The sequence below is a fragment of the Microcebus murinus genome, chromosome 10 (assembly GCF_040939455.1).
Source record: "Microcebus murinus isolate Inina chromosome 10, M.murinus_Inina_mat1.0, whole genome shotgun sequence".
Lineage (NCBI taxonomy): Eukaryota > Metazoa > Chordata > Mammalia > Primates > Cheirogaleidae > Microcebus > Microcebus murinus.
The window spans coordinates 50,161,131-50,185,329 of NC_134113.1; the positions used below are offsets into that span (position 1 = coordinate 50,161,131).

At 37.6% G+C, this 24,199-nt stretch overlaps 1 protein-coding gene across 3 annotated transcripts in view; it reads left to right on the forward strand.

Annotated features, from left to right (window-relative positions):
- The window catches only part of TMEM117 (transmembrane protein 117), a 464,361-nt gene that overhangs the window by 438,177 nt on the left and 1,985 nt on the right, over positions 1 to 24,199 (forward strand). For all 3 annotated transcript variants that reach the window (XM_012746795.2, XM_012746727.2, XM_012747174.2), the window contains one exon: positions 12,774 to 12,903. In XM_012746795.2, the coding sequence (XP_012602249.1) occupies positions 12,774 to 12,903 (130 nt within the window). The remainder of the gene's footprint in view (positions 1 to 12,773; positions 12,904 to 24,199) is intronic.

Sequence of the window (24,199 nt, forward strand, 5' to 3'; positions counted from 1 at the left end):
AATTATGGGCAAGAAGAATTAATTCTTGAAGTGAGAGACTCCTTGTAACACAATAACCTAAACACTGCATTGACATACAGAACAAGGAACACTTAAGATAAAATAGTTTGTTAGATTTCTATGTAAAAAAAGAAAAAAATATTGTTACCGTTAGAGATCTCTTTCTTGTGTTTTTGCTCTTTGCTCTGCCTCAAGTCATCTACATAAAATAAAAGTTTTTCCATTTAATGATATACGCAGCCAGAGGAGCACAGATCTTACCATCATACAAATTTGCTGTTGGATAAAAGTTGGGTCTACTGAGGAAGTTGCAAAGTTTGATAGCCATCACTAGTGGGCACTAAATCATCTCAAAAGCCATCCTGTTTTCCCATGCAATGATATAGGGATCTGCCATCAAGAGTGCCTAAGCATAATGAAAAATATCCTCAGGTGAGAAAACCAAAGTGCAAAGAAGTTAGGGAGATAGTATTCATTGGTAGGAATATTCTAAGTTTAGAGCCAAATCTATGCGTTGGCAGTAAAAATTCTAAGATGGCCATAAACCATCTAGAGTTAAATGCATATCTCACCCTGCATATTTTGTCCGTTTTGTCAATGACTTGCAGAATAAACATAGAGCCGCTGCCATTCCTTCACTTTGCAATGAATGTTAGACAGGATTCCCTCCCCATCTGCTCCTGGTAGCAAAATAATTCTTAGAAAATATTATTTGAAGATGAGCTGCAACATGCCACTGAAAGGAAACTTTTTATAACAAATATAATTTAGCATCAAACAGAAAGGCATAGTGACATGACAATAGGCTTTAATGTGGGTAGATAATTGCAACATTAAAGCCTAATGAAAAAAAAAGTCATGAAAAAGTTTGATATGGTGAACAAAAAAAACTTTGCTGTCAGACTGACCTGGGTACAAATCCTTTTGGTACCAATTGTGCAGCACTGGACAAGCTATTTGACTGCTCTCTGAGCCTCAGTTTATAGCCATATAAAATGAGGAAAATTCTACCTACCATATATATTTGCATGTGGTTTATGTAGATTAAGTATATCAAATGTCTGGCACCAAGCAAGTTCGTGATGAATGTTTGTTTGCTAAGTCTGAACAGAATGTGAATATATAGTGAATGGGCGAGGGGAAACTTACCTTTTCCCCTGAAAGTACACTGAAAGATCAACTCACAATTAAGGCAGATTAATAAGAGAAAGGTTTATTTACGATGTGCATGGGTAGAATCACAGAGTGATTACTCATTATCCCAGTGAAGTTCAGATATTTTTATACATGTCTTTTAGAGGGGACGGAGGAAAAGGAGGAGTATAGGTAATTCTGTTTAGGGCTGATAAATGATTGCTAAGGAGGATGAAAGGATGGTGGAAACAGATTAACCTGTAAATTAACTGAGAGACAGGTACTGTGTTTAAAATAATTTGAGCCAGGTCTGGTTGCATTCTGCAATATATTAGATAACAGGGAGAGGAAGGGAAGTCAGTTGCCCCCTTTGATCTTTTGATTAGTAAGTCAGGTTTATGCAGATAGAGGGAAAGCCCCCTCCAATGCTTTGTTGATCTTAAGGGGACTGCAATTGAAAATACTCTTTATACCAAGGAGTTATATTTTGGGGTGAAATTTCTTGAGCTTCTTCAATAGTCAATCTCCTAAATATAATAGTATTTTCTTGAAGAGTCCCCAGTATCGTGAAGGGAAATGTAGTGGAATATAATTCCTGCTACTGATTGAACATCATCTGGCCTCTTCTCTACCAGTAATCTGTTAGGTGATATGGGAGGACTCCTGTAACCTCATTGACTGTCACTGTCTATAGCTGTAAAAGGAAGAGCTTAATTTATTTCTTTACTCATTAATATTATTTAATATTGTTAAAGAATAGATGCTACGCATCTATTGGTCATTGAATAGCTGTTGAATTAGTTCAATGATAGTGTGATGCCATCCTACGGGGAACTTGAGTACATCACTGGGAACTTCTGCAAGAAATATAGACTTCACATTCACTCTATTGGTGCTATGTGGAATCTATAAATCTAGCTCTCTGTAGCCACCTCAGGCTTTTCTGATTGGATTGTGTCAGTATAAAGACAGGCAACTGCTAACATGCATGTAAGGTTATTTACCCCAGCACGTAGACTTGCTTTCCAAAAGGACCCTGAGGGTGATAGAATATCCCTCCCATAGGTGTCCAACAGGAAAACGATGCATTTTAGACTTTTCTTGGCCATTGACCTCTGGACTAACAATAGTTTCAGAAAATTTTTCAATTCACTGAGGGTATAATTCACAAACAACAAAGTGTATTTTATTCTTTCCATCTCTCTAACCCGCTCCAATATATCTTGTTTTCCTAGTCTTTGCTCTCTTACATGAGGGTGGATAATTTTTCTCTAGAGCTCAGAGGATGAACACTCTTGACCTAAAATTCATTGAAGAAAGGCATGGAAAGCCTGGCAGTTCAAATCCATTGCTCTAAAGGTTTTCCTTTCTGTTGTATGTTATCACTGAGTGTCCGTAGGGGTCACAGACAGAGGCTCTGTGGTTGATCCTGAACCTGAAATCTTTGCTAAAAAAGATGAAAACTGAAGGAAACCACACTGGGTACAGAGCAGTGAAGAAACAGATTGTTGTTTCTAAAAGCCTGCTTCATTCAAGACACAGTGAACTTAGCCTTGTTTTGTTTTGTTTTGTTCAGAAAAGTAAAAAAATAATTTCATGTTTCAGACTTTCCTATTCTACCAAAATTCAATTTATTTTATGCTAACAAAATTATTTGAAAGTATTTAATAACATTATAGTCTATCTCCAATTACTGCCTCTTTGCCCTAACAGCAAAGCTCCTCCTCCTAAGAGTTCTATATTTATTGCCTGTATTTCTCACCTCCTATTTTCTCCTGAACCAACTCTAATCAGGCTTTTGCCCCCGATATCAACTTCCTTGGGAGCTCAAAGATCTTATCAAGATCAACAACCCCTGTATTGCCAAATCGTATGGTTAATATTTAGTCCTCTTCTTCCTTGAACCTTCAGCTGCGTTTGACACAGTTGATTGCTCCTTCTTCTTGAAACACTTTTGTTTACCTGACTTCTGGGACGCCACTTTCTCCTGTTCATCTTTTCATGCATGTCATTCCTTTTCAGTATTCTTTACTGGCTTCTCCTCTGTCAACTTCCAAAAGTGCATCAGTGCTCAGTCCTTGGCCCCTTCTCCTGCCTTTCTATACTCCCTTTTTAGGTGATTTTATCCAATTCTATGGCCTTAGATCAATTGATACACCAGTCACTCCCTGTTTAGATCTCCTGCCTTGGCCTCTCCCTTGAGCTTCCCAACTGCCTACACAGTACCTCCCTTTGGATGTCTAATAAGCTTTTCAATATTAGCATGTTCTAAACAGCTCTCTGATTTCTTACCCACTTCCCTATTTTCTACAAGTGTATTGATTTCCCTATCTACCCTTTCTCAGTAAATGCTATGACCACTTACAATTGCTCGAGCCATTCAGAAATTCAATTGGTGATACCTTCAGAATACACTGCGATCTGACCATGTGGCCACCCTTGTTTAAACCACCATCATTTCACACCTAAACTACTGCACCAGCTCCTAACAGGTCTTTATTCCTCCTACAGCCAGCTTACCACTCTCCGCATCACTCCCACTCCCACAACCACTGCAACTTTGCTGTTTCTTGAACACAACCATCTCATTTCCTCCTCAGGGCTTTTGCACTGGCTGCTCCCTTTAACTGATGTGACCCTCCTACAGAGCTTCGCATGGCTTGCCCTTTCATATCAGTCAGTTCTCCACACACAGGTCACCCTCAGATAAGTTTTCTTTCGACTAATTAAAATTGCACCCATATTCAACTCACTACCCTCCGTCCCCTTTCCCTGCTTTATGTCCTTCAGAGCACTATTTGACATTGGGCTATATTGCTATTGGCTGATTTACAGGTCTGCCTCCCCACCTGAAATACATGCTCCATAAGACATTCCTGAAAAAAAAATTATAAATATAGAAATGAAACCATTGTATCTGTTTTATACTCTCCCCATTATTGTTGAAGTGAATATTTTTATATTGAATCACATTTTCCCAATGATCTCCACCAGCATGTTTTTCATGGAGAAAAATAAGCTCAATATTAAATAAAAATTTTACCAAGGACAATAATATCTACTCTCGACAGCATGCAATTAATTTTCCTATGTAGCCCATAGAAGAAATTAGTCATTCAGACAATTGACTGTGACCATTCCTGGCAGCATGTGTAGAGACAGAACAGATACTGGAACAGTGACATTTTGCACCAAATGTGCAAATACAATAAAGCACAGAATAAGCAGTGACTATGTGGTATTGAACTGCAGCCAGAGTCTGAAAACTAACACAAAAGTGTGTTGTCTAACAACTTTCTTCCACTAGAATTTACTCTTTCCTTATTAGAGGAGTTCTCATTTGAGTAAAAAAAAAAATGTTCATTTATATAATTAACATTCATTCTTCTTAAGAAGTGCTAAGTAGGTTGTCGTTTGATGACTGAGGGAAGACCATCCAAAATGACCTATCATTGAGTGTGTTTCTTTAGACTTTGCACTAACTTTAGTTATTGACAATTCTTCCTAGCCAATGGTTTGCACCCCCCCCCTTTCATAGGCATCGTTAAGATGTTTAGCACTCTTTCCTTGTGCACTGGTGACCTGTATTGCCCTAGTGAAGGGTATTGATTTTCCATTATTCCTAGGTGCCACATGATACATTTCTATTAGTTGTAAACACTTATAAGACTGACTTCTATTTTGTCCTTCATCACATCAGCCTGCCAGGGCAGGACATCTTTAAATGAGGTCCAGTGCATTTCATCAGACATGTTTCCATCTTGGCACTTAAAGGAATGATGCTCTCAAGGTGTCTAGATGTAATGAAGCTTGTTTTTTAAAACCTGCTGCTTTCTTGCCAGAGCCTCGAGGCAAGGCCTCTTAAAAGTAACAAACTACTTACTTTTCAGACCTATTCTGGGCTTGACTTATTCGCTTTTTCTATAGGCACTAAACTATTACTTATATCTTGTTGATCTATGTTGGCTTCAGAATTATCCAGGAAGATTCATAGTGGCCTCTGCAAGTAAGGAAAATTATTGATGGAAAAAAAAAATACAACTTTATAAGATTGACCCTCAAGATATATTAGATTGTTTGGACAACAACAGTTATGAGAGTTCATTGGTGTTTTAGGATATGCTAAAAACACATGAAAGAATCAAGTTTTTAAAAACATTTCAAGTAAGGGTTTACAGTTTGTCTTGGATTTGTTTTAGTGATAAATGTGGTCTGTCACCTCTACTACTTGTTGACAAAAGCCTACTTCAACCAGAAAGCCAAGAATTTTCCCCAGAGGTTTTACATTTTTTAAATAGCATATGTGTCTCCTAAAAGAAAACTCCAAAAGGTTATAGAATCCATTTGCCTTTAAAGGGAAAAAAACAACAGTGAATATTAAGAGAAAATGAGAATATAACATATGAGAAAAGGGTAGTTGTCAAAGGATGTCTAAGAAGTAGATGCTATCTCTTTTTTGTACACACCTCACTTTTACTGTAGGGCATCTCTTACATTCAGCCTTGCCTTAACATTCCTCCTGCTGTTATTCACGGAGGAAAATGGTCCCCCTACCTTTTTTATTATTATTATTATTACATGTTGATTTAAATTCTCTTTCCTTTTTCCCTGTCTTAGTTGGACAAGTCTCAAGAGCTTCTTTTCATTTACATGGTAACTAAAACAATGACTTGGATCACCCCAACAAGCATTTTTAACACTTCCCAAACATTTACTGCCTCATCTCGCAATATTTACACTTGACCTCCACTCTCTTTAATTATCCACTCCTTTCCTCTGAGGACTTTGGCAAAAGGCTCAGTCTATGTGTTACTCTCTGCATGATTCCAATTTACCAAGTTTACAAGGGAAAAAAACAAGGAACCATTTTTTCCTAATAATTGATCTTAGGTTGATGTGTAGCATATGTTTAAAAAACAAGTATTTATTGTGTTATTTCTCTTTACCTAAATCCATCCTGTTTTTGTGTTTTACATGAAACCAAAAATGAATTGTTGTGTATCTTTAACTTTCAGAGAGCTTCATTCATCAGTTCAACAAATATTTGTGTTCTCACAATATACTGAGCATTATTTCAGCTATGGAGAGTACAACAGTGAACAAAACAGAAAAAAAATTCCTCTAAGCTCCCTGGAGCTTACATTCCAGTGGGGAAGACAGGCCATAAACAAAGAAATAAGCAAAATCTACTGCATGTCAAGGTTTCCAAGGATTTATTCAGCCAAGTGATACTATGGCAACTTTGCCAATTAGAAGCACAGGGTTGCTGAAAGACATCAGGCCCTTGAGTTTTTTAATAAGAAACAAAAATATCACCCAAAACATGAGTGCAATTCTTCAGGCCACCACTGTTCATTGTTATCTAAAATCCGGTTGCTAGGACACTGCTAAGCATAGCAAAGCTAAGGACACTTTGCAAGCTGGGGAAATTTTTGGTAGAATGATGATGTTCTGACATTCATGGATCTAAATTCAATTATGAAATATGGAGGAATACAGATTAACAGTGAAAGAAAGAAATATTTATAAAGTTGACTCTTTAAATCATTTGAAACTTAATAATCTAATGCCTATAAAGAGAAGATATTCAAATAATTACATTGAAAAAGTATTGGTATTTTATAAAAGCATTACTCACCAGCAAATTGGTATTAACGGATCAACACCTCAGTGGACATATAGGAATAACATTTATCAGGTGTCAGGCAGGTGGAAGGGGGGAGGAGGGGATGGGTATATACAAACATAATGAGTGAGATGTGCAACACTTGGGGGAAGGTCACCATGCTTGAGGCTCTGACTTGAGGAGGGTAGGGGGCCATGGGCAATATACGTAACCTTAACACTTGTACCCCCATAATATGCTAAAAATAAAAATAAATAAATAAAATAATTTAACTAACTAACAACAAAAAAAGAATCTATTGTTAATTCTATTCTAAATGGTTACCAACTTTTCAGGAAATCTTTAGCCCAGAAAATACAACTTTTGTTCTGATACTATGGCTTTAGTTTTTCATGGTAATCAGTGTCACTATATTTTTATCCTCCAATGCTTCTCTAAATAGAAATGAGGTCTCTTCATTTGATTTGAGAAATTGAAGGCCAGTCAGGGAATTCAAAACAGTGTTGGTTTCAAGCTTGAGTTCCTCTGAATAGCACCAAGTTGTTTTTCTTGAGCCTGAAGCATAGGTTTACATGAAAAAAAAAGTTGGGAAATGATGAATCCAGGATGTCCTGAGATCCTTTTGCCTACATACTTAACATTGTCCTGAAATTCTGTCCTAATGTGGCCCGTGAATAGTAGGGATCAGTAACTTATTTTTATTGCTATAGGCAGAAGTAAACCATGTATGGAAGAAATAAGATGAGATATATATCATGACACTGTTCATTTATTTGCACATAGGAAATACACTCATATAAATGAAAATTAACTATTTCTCATATAAGAAGCAAAATGTAAAGTTGGAAGTCTGTTCACACTGAGCACATCACCACAAACTGATGTGAACTGGAGTAGTGTAACACCACGTGCCGAAATAATTCTAACATCACTGAACCTCAAACCTGATAGAGCTCTGCAGTTATTGTCAGATTTAATGGCAGAGAACAGTCAGAAAGCTTTGAATGACCAAACACTGATAACATTTCCTGAAGAACAAAATAAATGAACATTTCATAATATGCAATTCCAGGATCAGCCTGTCTATGTTGGGCTTTGTAGCTGAACACATCTTGCATCATCCTTCCCTTAATTCAACATTTTTATCTTGTATTTGAAATATATATTTTACATTTATGCAGAAGGAAAGTGAGCTATGACTCTCACAGCACTCATATACAATCTGTGTATAAAACTGGGCATACATCCACAGTTAGGATGCCAGGAGAATGTCGGTGTTTGCCATCAATCTTCTTATTCATCAGAGTCTGATTAGAAGCTAACTATCCTCTGGGACAGTTGTTTTGTGGAGAAAGTGTTAAAGTTGGACTTCTTGTTCACATTAGGGTTGGATGAATCAAACGACATAGCCCTAGAGGGGGAAAAAGTGGGTTAAAGCCTCTCAAGGGAATTGGCTTTTGGTGATGACTGCCACCAGTGATTCTCAATTAGAACAGACAGAGTGGTAAAAATAATTCCAGTTCTGAATTAAAAACAGGAAGTGGCATCACTTTTCATGGTTGCTGACAGCATGGCCTAACAGAGAGTGTGTATTCTTTGGAGCTAGACCAAACCTGGGCTCTGCTACGTGGCACCTACGTCACTTTGGACAAATGACTTCTCTAAAGCAATTTTTCTCACCTGTATAGATGGATATGTTAATTAGCTTGGTTGTGGTCATCATTTTACAATGCATACATATATCAAGGAATCATATTGTGGCCTTATTTATATACCATTTTTATTTGTCAGTTATACCTCAGTAAAGCTGGAGAAAAAGCTTTCAGGATTGTTCTGTATAATATAATATATATATGTGTGTTCTGTATATATATATTCTGTTCATATATATATTCTGTTCATATATATATGTTCATATATATATAATATATATATATGTTCTGTATAATATTCTATAATATATATATACACATATGAATGTACAGCCGAGGATGATACTAGAACATTGCAAGAGCTCAATAATTTATAACCCAAATGTCCACAGATTTCTTCATCCTTTGCTTGCACATGTTGCTGGCTTGTGCTCCTATCTGCATAGTAGCAGTGTCCCCTGGCACTGTTAAAATCCCCCATAGTTATTTTTGGAGGTCACCAGAGTGTGTCCCACATTGCACGAGAAACTAGTAAGCTTCTGTTCTTCTGTCTGCCTCATAAGCACACTGCTTCATGCCTGTGAGGGAGGTACCCTTCCCTACAGCCCTGGGCCGGGAGCTCTCTGGTGTAACTCTGCTCTGACCCAAGTCCCGGTCAGAGGCCTCGGGGCGAGTGCTGTGCAAAGGATGAAGGCAGAAAGGAGAGAATGATCTTCTTCATTTTTTACCTGGACCTTGAAGTAGCTGATGTGTGACCCTCTTGAAAGTAGACTTATCTTTCCTCTACTTCACTCTCAGGAAAAACATGACCTTGGCTGGGAAATAAACTGATCTTGTCCATTTACCTGTCTCTTTCCTCTGTCTCCAGAAGCGAGCTAGTTGCTATCCAGGTATTAGCTCATCCTCCCAAGAAGCCAGTGAGGTTGGTATGTTTAAGATTAATTTCCAGATGAAGAGACCAGAACTTAGAGAGATTCAGAATACCATCCTCCCTCCTCTTTCTACCTCCTTTGAATAACTACCTGAGGTCTTGCCAGCCTCAGATGTTCATTTTCCATTAGATGAGCCCCAAATCTCCCCAAATGGTAACAATTATTATTATTACTGTTCCACTCCAAGTCCAGATTCACACTGACTCAAGAATAATGAGTCTGAAGAGATATGTAGAATGGGAAACAAAGTGCAAAAATTACAGTAGTAGAGACAGAGAATAGAGGCAGGGGGTTAGTAGCTTAAGTAAAAGAATCTTTGTGCATGTATGTTGTGTGTATGTGAGGGAGGGGGAGAGAGAGAGAGAGAGACCTGCTTTATTGTGCTGGTGTGTAATGAAACCCACTAGATCTCTGAGGAGTGGTTCTACATTCAAAAATTGAAAAATCAAAATAGTAAAAGCAGGAGTATATCGTCTTGCTCTTCCCCTACCTTGCTTACGAGGTGCCCCCTTCTTCTCCTACCTTGGGCATCTGCTTTTGTTTGTGTATCTTTCTAGGGTCTCTTTATATACCATGGAGTACTGCTCAGCCATTAAAAAGGAATGAAACAATGTATTTTGCAGCCACTTTGATGGACTTGGAGGCGATTATCCCAAGTAACTCAGGAACAGGAAGCCAAATACTGCATGTTCTCACTTATAAGTGGGAGCTAAGCCATGGGTATGCATGTTCATACAAAGTGACATAAAAGAGCTTTGAAAAACCAAAAATCATGATAATAAAAATAAAATAGAAGGGGTGGATCTGAGGGACTTTATGAATAAGACGTCATCTTTTATTTATCTTCTTTTAAAATTTTTCTTACATGGCACTAGCTACTTTTCTCACCCTTCACTACCCCACCAGCCCCAATTTTCTTCCCTTTCTTTAAAAAAAATAAAGTAAACTAAAGTTACATTCCAGATAAGGACCAAGACTTTCCTTTCTCTTTCTTTTCTTTACTCCTTATTTCCTTAACTCATCCTTCTGTCTCCAAGTACAGGTGGGAAATAATTGAGGAACTATTTTTTGGTGAATTAGATTTTGATCATAGTCCACAAGAAATCTCTCAAGATTGCTTTCAAACTAAAACCAATTTCATACCCAGTGGAAAACTTAGTTTCATGGAAGAAAAAGCTAAATGGGGACATTCAAAAAATGTCTAAAAAGAAGCCAATTCTAAAAATACTTGCCCAATTACTACCAAGAAGCATTCTCTTCCTTAAACCAAAAAATACAAAGAGAATTTCTCTATTGATAACGCTTTATGTCATTTATCCAGGGCAGAGGAAAGATACTCTGGTCATCATTCCTTTTCTTTGCCAACCATAATTTTTCTTCAGTTACAGTTTAGTGAAAGACTAAATTCAATGTTAATTCTCTTTGCAAGAGTCTTCCAAATAACATGGAAAGAACAAAGATGGCATTAGTGAAAATAAAAAGCAAATTAATGTTAATCTCAGTAATAGTTTACAGATATTATTACCAATCCATTTTCTAATAATTTGGACCAAAATGTCTGCAGTTCATTCAGCTTGAGTGCTCTGGGTTTTGTGAACTTCCCAAATTACAAGTCTGTTTGCTACTGATGTCTTAAAGACACGGGGAAATGAGATCAACAAGAGATTTACGCACACAGAAAGAGATGATGTTGTGTCATTCCATTTTTGTTCTTGTGTCTTTCTTTCTTTCTTTCTTTCTTTCTTTCTTTCTTTCTTTCTTTCTTTCTTTCTTTCTTTCTTTCTTCCTTCCTTCCTTCCTTCCTTCCTTCCTTCCTTCCTTCCTTCCTTCCTTCCTTCCTTCCTTCCTTCCTTCCTTCCTTCCTTTCTTTGTTTTTTTTTTTTTTTTGAGACAGAGTCTGGCTTTGTTGCCCAGGCTAGAGTGAGTGCTGTGGTGTCAGCCTAGCTTACAGCAACCTCAAACTCCTGAGCTCGAGCAATCCTTCTGCCTTAGCCTCCTGAGTAGCTGGGACTACAGGCATGCACCATCATGCCTGGATAATTTTTTCTATATATTTTTAGTTGGCCAATTAATTTCTTTCTATTTATAGTAGAGACGAGGTCTCACTCTTGCTCAGGCTGGTTTTGAACTCCTGACCTTGAGCAATCTGCCCACCAGCGGCCTCCCAGAGTGCAAGGATTACAGGTGTGAGCCACTGCACCCCGCCTATTTATTTATTAGTGGCTTAAAGTGATCCATAGACTAGGAAGCTGATGCACAGTGAAGGTTTTCCCCGTTACTACCACTCACCTATTCTCCTTTCCTCAGTTTCCATTCTCTCTTAACCAGAATTCTCTCTTAGCCAGAATTCTCTGCAGAGAGAGGAGTGGAATGGACATAGAAACCCTAAAATGTTCAGGCACACCTCTGTCAGCTGCATATATAAAAGTTTTAGATAAATATAACTTTCTTACATTGAGATAATGGATTAGAAATTAATATTTTGTTCATAACCTTTTCATATCCATGTTTTTTAAAAATATTAACTAAACATAGGACTGATCAGTTGGTGATTATTTAGTAATTAAAAGTGAAAATGTATATATTAATGCCTATGGATCTATTTCAGATGTTTCTTTAAATTTTGTGTAGTTTTTCTTTACATGCTAGTTTATGAACCTTAATTTGGTGCCTCTATCTAAAAACCAAGAGCAGGTGAGATGCCTAAGAAATTCTCATTTGCATCTGTTCCCCTTCCTTCTGAGAGGGTTATCCCACCCAATTTTGCCTTGACAACAAGAAAATAACTAATGACAATTTGAGAATTAATTCACTTTTGATCTCTTATGTTACCATGTCAGGTCTTCCATCGTTTGGCTCACAATTAATGCTGAGTTACAGGAGAACAGGACAGGAGTCTGGCATTTTTACATTCAGGACAGTTGCTAGCAGAGATGATTAATAAACATCCCTTGATATGAATCAAAGAACTTGGTTAAGTGAATTCTATCCTCTTTATTTTGTCTTCTTACGCAAAATATGCTACTATAAGGTTCTTATTTTTTTTCATTAGTGAAACAAAATGTAACAAATTTATCCCCTATTTATTAAATATGGATCACTTCCTTCCCATAAAAATTTAAAAGTTCAGTTCTCCAGAATGAAAGAGATGATCATGTGTAGATGCAAATCAATTCTGTATTGGTTTCTTATTACCACATTAAAAAGGAAATCTGAGAATGTAAGTTATGGCTTAATTTTGATTTTGAATGCATTCTGCTACCTAATGTACATAAAATAACCATCACAGAATGAAACTGATACATCTAACAGCTGGCTGCATTTAAATGATTTTAAAATAAGTGCTTTATAAAAAGTCAATTTTTGGTGTTTTGCTGCTGAGGAAAAAAACAAATCACAAATGTGTTTTTATTTGATTTTCTCTGACAGGACTGGGAATTCCCACATTTCATGGGCGATGTCGACGTAAATCTCCCTGGGTTACACACTCCTCATATGCAGTTCAAGATTCCTTTCTTCCAGAAGATCTTCAAGGAGGAATATCGTATTCATATAACAGGTACATTATAATGTTGAACACAATTTGATTATCTTCGTATATTAGGGTAATGCTAGCCATTGTAAGGAACACAAAAGCAAACCATAATAGTTGGGAGGCATAAATATAATTTTATTTCTCATTACCTTAACAGGACAAGGTGGTTCCAGGTTGGCTGGGAGCTCTGTACCAACGTTTTGGGACCCAGGCTCCCGGTAGCTTTGACAATTTCAACGTTAACATCCAGCGGGCAGATGGGAATAAAGACAATGGGGAAAATGATTAAGAAGGCTCACCTGTTTCTTAACCTCCTTGGCCTGTAAAAGAAACTTGTCACCTCCCCTCATATTCCACTGGTGATAACTAGCACGCAGTCCATAGAGTCAAGGATAGCAGGGAAATGTAGTCCTCAGCTGGGCAGCCGCTACAGGGGTTAGGTCTAGTGTTCCGATGTAGGATTATCAAAGGGGGAAGGCAACCCTTTGGTGCGGGTAGTTATCCTGCCATACCACTCCACCTTGATCTTGCTCACTAGGTGGGTCTCTTTTGCACAACATACAGCTCAGTATATATTTTCAACATTAATACTCTTTATGCTTTTATTCTTCATTTGTTGCTGAGATCAAAACAATGGTATCCTAGAGCTCCAATCAGAACATATGCCTTTAGGGAGTTAGGCCACTTCTCATTTGATTTCCTGAAACCTTCTTCTGTGGCAAAGCTCAGGTTTGTCTCAAGTGGTTCTCTTGTGGATCCCCAGATTATTTTCCTTTCAGATATTTCCTGCTTTTGAAATGGCTAAAATACAATTTATTATAATAGTCTTTCATGACATCTCAGTCATTTTCATCTAAAAAAGGCTTCCTGGAGTTATGTTTTATACCTTTTTCTCTTTTAATAACAAGTAGCAGACAGCTCAATGATCACAGATAAAGGATAGCATTAGTTCCAAAGCTGTTCAAATGTAGGTAATGAATGTGCGTCTGTTTTAAGGACAATGGCCTAGGATCCCACACCTGCTATAATAAAAACTGCTGAAGAAATCTGTGCTTACACTACCGTCTGTGCTGCCAAATAAAAATAGCCTGAGCAAAGAAAACATTAACATCTGAGTACTGCGAAAAACCTTTACTTCCCAGCTAGAAGGCTGTTTTCTGCTTTGAGCATGAGACAACCTTCCTAAATTGGAGAATGAGCTCATGAATAGGGAAGATGCAGCAGGTTTCTTTTCCTATTCAAAATGAATGAGGCCCATCTATTAAATTCACTGGATAAATCAATCAATTTGAGTTCAGGTCACATAGTGCGGTTTCAGAGTCCCCACTTAATCTCAGCAGCATGCTACCCTCTCGGACTTCTAAAACAGCTATCACACACATGGCATCATCATATCCCTTTGGGTGGGCTTTTGCTTAGACCATCTGTTCTTGCTACCAGCTCTTGTCCCAGGCCATCATTGCACTAATATTGTCTCTGACTATCAGAATACCTGTCAAAAATATACTGCTTAAATGTAGAACATCAGATTTAAAAAATAAAGAAAAGGGAAAGAAATTGAAGAACCTGTTGGTAAGAAAAAAATAATTGAGCTGTTAAAAAATTTAATTTAGGGCTATTTTGCATGGCTTTGTCTATACACTGTCATTTATAGATGGTACAGATTCAGGGTTTGTAGCGCCCAAAGTTTACACAATCTGGAATCCTCTATTTAAGAAGATGAATATAAAATTACATCTAAAAATTATATTCAGTGCCTTGGAAGGGAGCCATGCATACAGAGTTTCTGAAGCTTCAGTGTCATTAACACTGAGGTAAAGCCTACTGTGCATTTAGAGAGAAGCAGATACCTGACTTCCATTTGAACTAAAACTCTTGTCCCACCAAATATTATTTTCGGAAAACTTAAAAGGAAGAAAGACTAGTTACGTTTTTGTAATGGAGACTGCACTTTAATAAGGTTTGCCAGAAGGTGGGACTATATTGTAATTAAGGCTTTGATGCAGTGTTTGCCAAATTATGCTGATTGCTAAATCATCAGGGATCTTTATAAACATACAGATTGCTGGGCTCCATTGCTAACGGTTCTGACCCAGGAGGTCTGGGCAAGGGTCAGGGAATGGGACTTTGGAAAATTTCCCCAGGTGATGTTGGTAATTGGGTACGGTTCCTTTCTGATTGAGAAGCCACAGAGAAGGTCAGAATGTCTCCCTGAAATAGTCCATGCAAACAGTTGGGTGCCTGGACCTGTCGAAAAGGCCTTTGAGGATTCTAGAGTTTCAATTCAAAATAAAATAGGGTAGGTGAGGGTTTGGGGATGAAGGGCTCCACCATAAACAAATTAAATCCAATTTGTGATAAATCCAGTTTGTTCACATGCATCCACAGATCCATGATAAGAATTCCTGGGAAAATGACTACAGGTTTGGAGGCTGAAGAAGTCTGAATATTTCCCCCTGTCATCTGTGTTCTGTTTCTTTTACTCTCTCTGTTCTGTTAATTGGCCGAAGAGTTTGCCAAGGCCACTCTGGAATAGCATCTCCACAGCCCTGCTGTGAAGGGCTTTTTACTTTATCTGTCACATTTGTAAGACAATTGTTTCTGGGGAAACCTAGGTAAAATTTCCAAACTACTGCACTTCATGTTGTACTTTAATATTCTCAGTATTAAATCAGTACTCAGCACTGTTAGTATCCTACACATTTCCACAAGAACTGCAAATACTAACTTGTTGATCAGCTCTTCCAAATTCTGCTTCTTTTTTTTACGAAGATTTCAGTGCTTTCCTTGCTAAGCAGATACAGTATCACCACTGGGATTATTAAGCATAAAACCATCTAGATCCTCCAGTGGATCTCAAACATTAGTGTGTATTAGAATCGCTTGGAGAGCTTGTTAAAATGGTAGTTCCACCAGCCACACACTCAGAATCTGATTCCTGAGGTATGGGGCAGGGCCAGGAAGCTGCCCTCTCTCAAATACGGCAAGTGATACCTGTGCAGGCAGCCAGAGGACCGCTCTTTCAAAAACACTGCTGCTGAGAAATATTCTCTGTAGTGAGAATTCCTCTCATCTCAGCTTTCATTGATTTTCATAAGCAACTGTTAAAATCAAAAGCCAAGGGGCAGAATGCAAATTCAGTGGAAGTGGGGCGCCCAGTGAGAACAGCCAGCTGGAAAGTTAGGAACTGAGGCCAACAGAGGAAGTACCAAAGTAGACTCTGAGACTGAGCACTACCCACTGTGCTAGCGAATAGGCTATGATTGGAGAAAAGTGCTGGCCTAGGTGACCGCAGAGGAAGCTGAAGCCAGGAATAAGAAGGGACCCTGCAGAACCCCAGACCTCCCTCTGCTGCTTTATTTGCCTTGTTTGTCCTTCAGTAGAAGATCTGGACAAGGACAGCTAAGGATCTCTAGAGTCAGAGATGCCCCCAAACCAGCACATCCCTGTGATCTAAAAAAGATATTCAGTGCATGCAGAGGCAATGGAACACAAAGGTTTGGTGCATGGGCTGTAGCTCTGCTGCTTACTGATGATGTGGCCCTCATCGAGTTCCTTAACCTCTCAAAGGGTCTGTTTCTCATCTGTTAAATGGGGACAGTAATGCTACTTATCCCATAGGGTTGTTAAGAGAATTAAATGAGTTAATATATACAAGGCACTTAAAACATTGCCTGCTATGTAGTAAGCATTTGATAAGCTTTCACTCTTTTCCACTTAAAGCTTTCCCTTTTATTGGTCCAGAGTTTGTGTTTCCTATTTAATTCAAAGACATTGGGTCACCTGAGAGAGAGGTCTCTTGCCATTTATCCACTGTTCTGAGTTCTCTGCTATTAGCTACTGTTCTAAGTCCTCAAGAAGGAGAAAGCTAAGAATAAAAAATTATTTCTCCCCTTGAAGTACTCTGTGTGTAGAGGGTTATCTGACACTCATGAGTTCCCATTGACATTTTAAAAGCATTTAGAATTTGAGTATTTTTTAAATCCTGATTCCAAGCTAGTTTTATTTATGCATGTCAGAAATAACTTGAATTGTTGCATCTGTTTAGCTCATCTGGATCCCCCTTGACAGATGGTTTGCCGCAGTATGTATGAGCTTTTCATTTTATAAGCTGGGGTACAGCTTATAAAAATAAATCATCTCTATCCAAGGGTGTTTTCAAATATATTTTTTTCCTTGGAATTTCAACTTCGATAACAAAGGGGATGCATGGTTAGTGATTAAGTCACATTGGTACACTTAGCCCAAGTCCATTGTTCCTCTCCTAAAAGTAAATGCTAAAAGCAACCGTGCAATTATCTCCTCTGCCCTCTTCCCTTTTACCTATAAGGTGGGTGCATAAATGGATTAAAAATGTGATGTACTGAGTCTCCGGAGGCGAGAGAGGAATGGCCTCTCAATTCAGTCTCAGAAGCTCCTCTGAGTCCTATTAATGCCAATCCCGATGGAAGCTCTGCCATCTGTCATCCCAGCCAGACAAAGGAAGTGTCCCATTGGTGGCCATCATCTGAGTAAATTAGAAGGGGGTTGGGCAAAAGGCCAGAAAGAAGGCCTGTGCAGCCTGGAGAAGAGAATTCACACTGTTGGCACTACGATGCCCAGGGGAACCCTTTCGGCAAAAATGGAAAGTGTAGAAGTAAACAAGCCTCTGTAGTGTCTGTGTTCTGTTTCAATTTCCTGAGTGGTGCAAGGGCACAGGTGCTTCATAATGGCAAGAATTTGGAAAATAATGAATAAAAACCCTTCGTCTTATTTTCATAGGTGCATGGTTTCTGGCAAATGAGCTCCCTAGATTTTTTTCTTTTTTTAAAGAGCTCTCCTGTGTCAATCAGACCATGAGGAATGCTGGAGAGGGGCAGGCCAATGGTCCACCCAGAAGAATATTCTATCTGACAAAATTTGCAAGGGACAGGTTATAGGGAAATGTGATACATCCTGTACACAGTGACAGTCCCCAAAGACCATGAATTTATCCAAAGTACACAAAGACCTCTTGCTATTCTCTCAGTTGTGAATTTTTCCAAGCCTCTCCTCAAGTAATTTCCATTTTCAATGCATTTTTGTAGTTCTAAGAGTTAACTATGTTTACTTCTGTAGAAAGCAGCAGTTTTCTTTGTCTAAAACTCATATTTTTCAAGGCCATGGTTGCTTTGCCCATAGCATGTCAGTTTTTGCTGGCCCTGAGCTAGTCTGCTCTACCCACACTGAGGTGTCCTGTCTTCATTTATACATATATGAGCATTTTTGTAATAGAACTCACATGCCCTTCAGGAATTGTTTTCACAGCTGGAAGAAAAACTTGAAATCTATAATTAATTATAAACTTTGAGACATGAATATTTTGCTTTTCCCCATTTTTCAGATTATACCCAATTTTAACAGCATCCTGGAATTCACCAGATAATTGCGACACATGCATTTGATTTGAAACACTAAATCTTCACTTTATATTTTTCTGGGTACATTGTCTCAGAGTTTACAAGTTGGTTACCAGACATTTTTCTGAGTTAATATGTGTTGAAAACTAAGGTAGGATCTAGGGAACATGGAAATGAACATGACACAGTTCCCAATCTTGAGAAAGTCATAGTCTAATGGTCTTCTAATTCAGTACACCTGCATGTCCTCTTCTTTCTATTTTTATGATCACAAAGTTTCTACCTGTATTCATCATACTGGATTGCTTCCTGAAGGAATAGTCTCCCAGTTAGAAAGTAGCAATGACAAGATAGGCACTTTGAGAAGCTACATTAATTTACATTTAAGTCTTAAGAAGGTAATTTGCTAACTTAAATAATTATTATTAATTCATAAATTAGTAAGTAAATATTTTCAATGTACTAAATGATCTCCTCATGACCCAAGTACTTAATGTGGTTCCTAGATATCCCTAAATTACCTAGGGAGGGAGATGAAGAGATGCTATCTCAGTGAACTGGGTTTTCACTGCTCATGTCTGCAATGAGAGGACATTGAATATGGCCAAGAAAACTAATACAGAAAATTGTGTATTTATTTTACTTTTCCAAAACTCATCTTCTAGGCCATGGCTTCATGCTGTCCTAGGTTGGATGTAAGTGACGTTGTGGAGCATGACTGTTCCATGCACCTACATCAAATGTCAAAGTCTGCCCAAGGACAGGCACCCACTTGGTACAGAGGTGCTCACAGCACAGCTCAGCCACAGTGCTAACTGGCAACTCTGTTGAGTAAAAGAGTAAAAATATTATAATTGCATGTTTAGATCATGAAAGTTTCAGTATAAAGTAGAAATATCAGCACTTTATAGTCTTTTTTCTAAGTCAAAAAGAATAACACTTTCCCCCAAATCGTTGTCATTTGCTTGCAACGTTAAGTGAGGGTAATATTTAATGAAGAATCCTTTTAACATTAACTGTCCCAGGATTCTATAAACTCCCACAAAGTAAAAAGATAAAATTTCCATTATAATATCATTTTTGACAATCAGTAAGATTCATTAAAAGCACAAAAAACAAGAAAGAGGAAATCCCACCAACGCCATGCGGTGATTTCTCATTAACGCAGACAGTGAGCTGTTTCAACAAGGAGATTAATAGAAACAATGTATGGATTCTCACCCTACCTTCTTGCTGATTTACATTATGCTATGTAGTTGAAACAACAGGGGAAAAAGCAAAGGCTCTCATATGATTAATGACGAAATACCAAACCTCTTGTTACTGTTGATTGCATATTCACAACAACACACTTGGGAAAATGACTAAAGAAGCACTTTCTATTCTTTTCTTTTTTGTGTCCTATATCCTTTGCATGTGGGTCATTTCAGGAACTCAAATTTATTTTTTATGATAAACATTGTTTCTCAGAATATGCAGTTTTTTTAAGGAAACCTTTTTCCTGCTGAAAATTGTGTATTCCATCTTCTTCGTTCTATTAGGGAGATTTCCTGGCCTATCATAAAATGTTAAGGTTTGGCAATGTTTATTTCACAGACTCATCAAAGAGACTTTTAGGGCCGGGAAGAAATCTTAAGGATTATACAGTTCAGCTCCCTCACTTTATAGACAAGAACACAGAGGTTGAGTTGCCCCGCCTGAGACGTTGCCTTCTGGTTCACCACGTCTCACAGGGCAAACAAAATTCTTTAAAGAGGAGAAAGCATTGCCAAGGTAACAAAACCACTGCGTGCGAAAATGGAAGGATGGATGACAGAGAAAGATGAACACCCTTCCTCTGTACAAACAGATAAATGAAACAGAGACCACGTCAGGTGGCCAGAAACAAACAAAAGCAATACGAAGGGCCATTTTTTTCTACCTTTTCAGCAGCTTGATGTTTTGGCTGAGTGGGGGAAGGACACTGCTACATTCACAGGAATAAAAAAAAGGGAATATGATATCAGTGAGCAGCTTGCCTCACTCCATTCTCTCCCCTCTGCTCTTCCCTGCCCTCACGTGGCCTCTCTCTATGGGGGACAGTTATCCCATGTTCTTTAGCTTCAAAATTCATATATATAAAATATCTTTTCTCAAGGCCAATACTACTGCAAGCTGTAGACAAACTACCAATTGCTAAGGATTTTTAACATGTTAAATATGCTGATTTACAAGGCATATTTACAGATAGATAAACACTGGGTCCTCCTGGATAACTGGTCCCATGTTATCTACCTATTGAAGTCAGTATTCAGTAATTCATGCTATTTTATCCAAACTGAAAAAAAATTAATCACCTTTAGAATACATCTTTGTTACAACCCTTCCATGCCCTTCTCTCCTTCTGTTCTATCACCAAGATCCTATATTATCTGGATTGAAGAAGTAGAGAAAAGAAATTGGAGGAATAATGCCATCCAACAGTTTTTGCAAACTTAATATATTTCAGAGAACTTTCAAATATAACCTTTCATTTTTATCCTCACAAATAATCCTTTGAGATAGTATCATTCTCCATTTCACAGACTAAAAAATTGGATTCTACACACAGCTAAGTAGAAGGATTTGGAGGAAGAGGGCGGAATCGTAGACCTGGAAGGCATCTAGTTCAGTCTTCTCAATTTGAAAATAAAATATTTGTGGTCTAGAGAGGTTCAGCAGGTTCCCCAAGGTTATGTGATCTAGGTTTAGTGTTAGGATGTAATCTCCCATCTGCTGATTTCCAGCCTGCAGCTTTTGTCGCCATGGTGCTCCCTCTCACACCAGCAAAGAAGTGTTGGAGCGGGTGATGATATTCATTAACAGATGCTAGGCAGCACAGTTTCGATTTGCACCCCCCCCATGCTCCACCCCATCTAAATATTTATACTTCAGGTCATGTGAGAAATAACACAAAATGATTCTTGAGTGTGAACATTTAGTGGTCAAACTGAGCCGGCACTATTCAACTGGTAGAAAAATACTTTCAAAGTGTAGGAAAAAGCTCCTCCTATTCTCAGTGTTCTCTCTTAGTTTGGTCAGCATCCATTGACTTCTACTCTTATTCTGTGATGTTATTGGATTGTTTTCTTTGTCTGTTAACACTCATTGAGCACCTTCTCCTGGCCAGAAAAACTACCCTTCTCCAAGGTCTGTGAGTATTCCTCCATCTCTCTTGTGATTCTATGATGTTTCTGATATCCTGTCACCCTAGAAACAGGGAATCCTTTATGAGGGACTGCCCTATTCATCAATTTATATTAACAAAAAGACCAAAAGAGGGGTACACATTTCTACAGGGGATTTTCATGAGTCAAGAAAGTGGTGGTCAGTCATACGAGCTCCAGGACCTCTTTCCACATCACCTAGTCAGGCTTGGTAACACATGGAGTTTACAGCAAGAGAATAAGTATGAAGCTCCCATAATAGAGAAGAACCCTGAACCCCTCTTTTAACTTGTTCTCTGTCGTGGAAACTGCAAATTAGTGCCTCCTTCATTCTGGATGAGAATCTCTGAGCTTTTTCATTTCACCTTTCTCTCATCCCTCTCTTACCTTTATTTTTTTACAATATTCTCCATTCTTTTCCTTCTCTCTTCCTTCAGCCCCTCTCTTCTACACCATCCCATATTTTTCTGTGTGCTGTTCTATCTGCAGCATGATAAAAGCATATACTAAAAGAAACACAACATTTTCCAGATTGTTTTCTGTACTGCTTTTCCTTCAAGGGCCACATGAATTGCTGCTTCTCTCCTTCTATCTCAGTGTTTATTCCATTTTCTCAACATTTATGGTTTGTACCACTCCCTTGGCACTGCTCAAATGTGGTCTCTTATTAATTATTATTTGTCTGTTGATGTCTCTGTCCTGTTTTCCTAACAAGATGATGAATTCCTTTCTGGAAGACAGAAACATAACGTCTTCAGTATCTAGCAAAGTATCCTAAACAGAGTCTAGTATAGCTTATTCTTAGTATGAACCTGTTTGTTTTGAAGACCTAAAGAGTGGTTTGAATTGAACTGTGCTAGATATTATAAATAAATTGTATCTGGAAACCACACTCCCAATGTTCCATGTTACTTTCTAATTTATGTATGCAAAAAACAAAAATCATTCAGGCAAGAGCTTCCATTACAAATATTATAAACTCTGTATAGTTGAATGATTTCAGGAGAGGCAGAGTTATAATTTCCCTTCATATAGTTTACATAAATTCTTTTCATAGAGAGCAAGTTGCACCTTCTCATGCAAATGAAGAAATTATCATGGCTTAGGCAGGCTTTGATAATAATAATAACTACTGACACCCTACTGTGTACCAGGCACTGTGCTTAGTATCTAATAATCTTATGTAATGCTAAAAACTTTAATAAATACTGTTGTTTTCTGCATGTAAAGAAACTGGGCTTTAGCAAATTTAAACAATTGACCCAATATCACACAGCTAGTAAATTTTGGAACCAGAATTAAAGCAGTTTAATCTTACATTTTTTCCCTTTTTTAAATTTTTCCAGTGTATTATAAGGGTAAAAATGTTAAGGTTACATATATTTCCCTTGTCCCCCCCTAGTCAGAGCTTCAAGCCTGTCCATCCCCCAGTTGGTGCACATCTCACTCATTATGTATGTATATACCCATCTTCTCCTCCCACCTGCCCGACACCCTATAGATGTTATTCCTATATGTCCACTTATGTGTTGATCGGTTATGTGTTGATAACACATGTGTTGATAAGTTATGTATTGATCAGTTAATATCAATTTGCTGGTGAGTACATGTGGTGCTTATTTTTCCATTCTTGGGATACTTAACTTAATAGAATGGGTTCCAGCTCTATCCAGGAATATACAAGAGGTGCTATATCACGGTTGTTTCTTATAGCTGAATAGTACTCCATGGTATAAATATACCACATTTTATTAATCCAGTCAAGTATTGATGGGCACTTGGGTTGTTTCCACATCTTTGCCATTGTGTATTGTGCTGCTATAAACATTCGAGTGCAGGTATCTTTTTCATAGAGTGACTTTTGTTCTTTTGGGTAGATAGGAACTTAAAAATATGTAATGGTGATCATAAAATACTTTCCTAAACTCTTCCCAGTTATATTTTTATGTAGCTGTATATTGTTAGACTATATGTTGCAAAATCCATAATCATATGAAGTTGTAATGCTATAATGTTGAATATTGTTATCTTCAAATACAAAATAATTTTGGCATTATACAAAAAATCATTATAACTAGGGCTTCTATAATCTGTTATATTAGTCACCTAGATTGTTATATTAAACCTATGAGTTTGGTGTTACTATATTATTATAATATACATGGTATTGTAAAACTTGCAATAGATTATAATAAACATTATAATGGAATCTAGTATTCCTTGGAAGTTTTTCCACATCCTTTCCATTTGCAGATGAAAAGATATCACTTTATAATATATCACTAAATAATGTGCTATTTATATAATATTTTTAAATACTACAAAGACATCATAGTGGTTACAGTCCCTGCAAATCATGTCTTTTCACGCAGTTCATTAGCATTGGTTATATTTATATGTCTAATGTATTCTGTTCAATGAGAATTTGATGCAATTATTTTTGAAGTCTTGAAATGAATGCTCAGGGATTATTGATCTGAATCGCATCAACTAATGGTTTAATCAACAGGTCACCTACAAACAGCAATGTGAATTCAATTGATATACTGCTGTGCTTGCATTGCAAAATGATTTATTTCTTGCCCAGACATAATTATAAAACTGTAAGAGATGTTCAATCATATATTGGACTTTTCTAAGAATTTCATTAGACTTTGTATTTTAACATTAATTGAAATGTTCTAGAGAATAACCTACATAGAACCAAATTTGAGTATAGCTGTGGTGCATATAAAACAAGGAGATTTAATCTTGTTA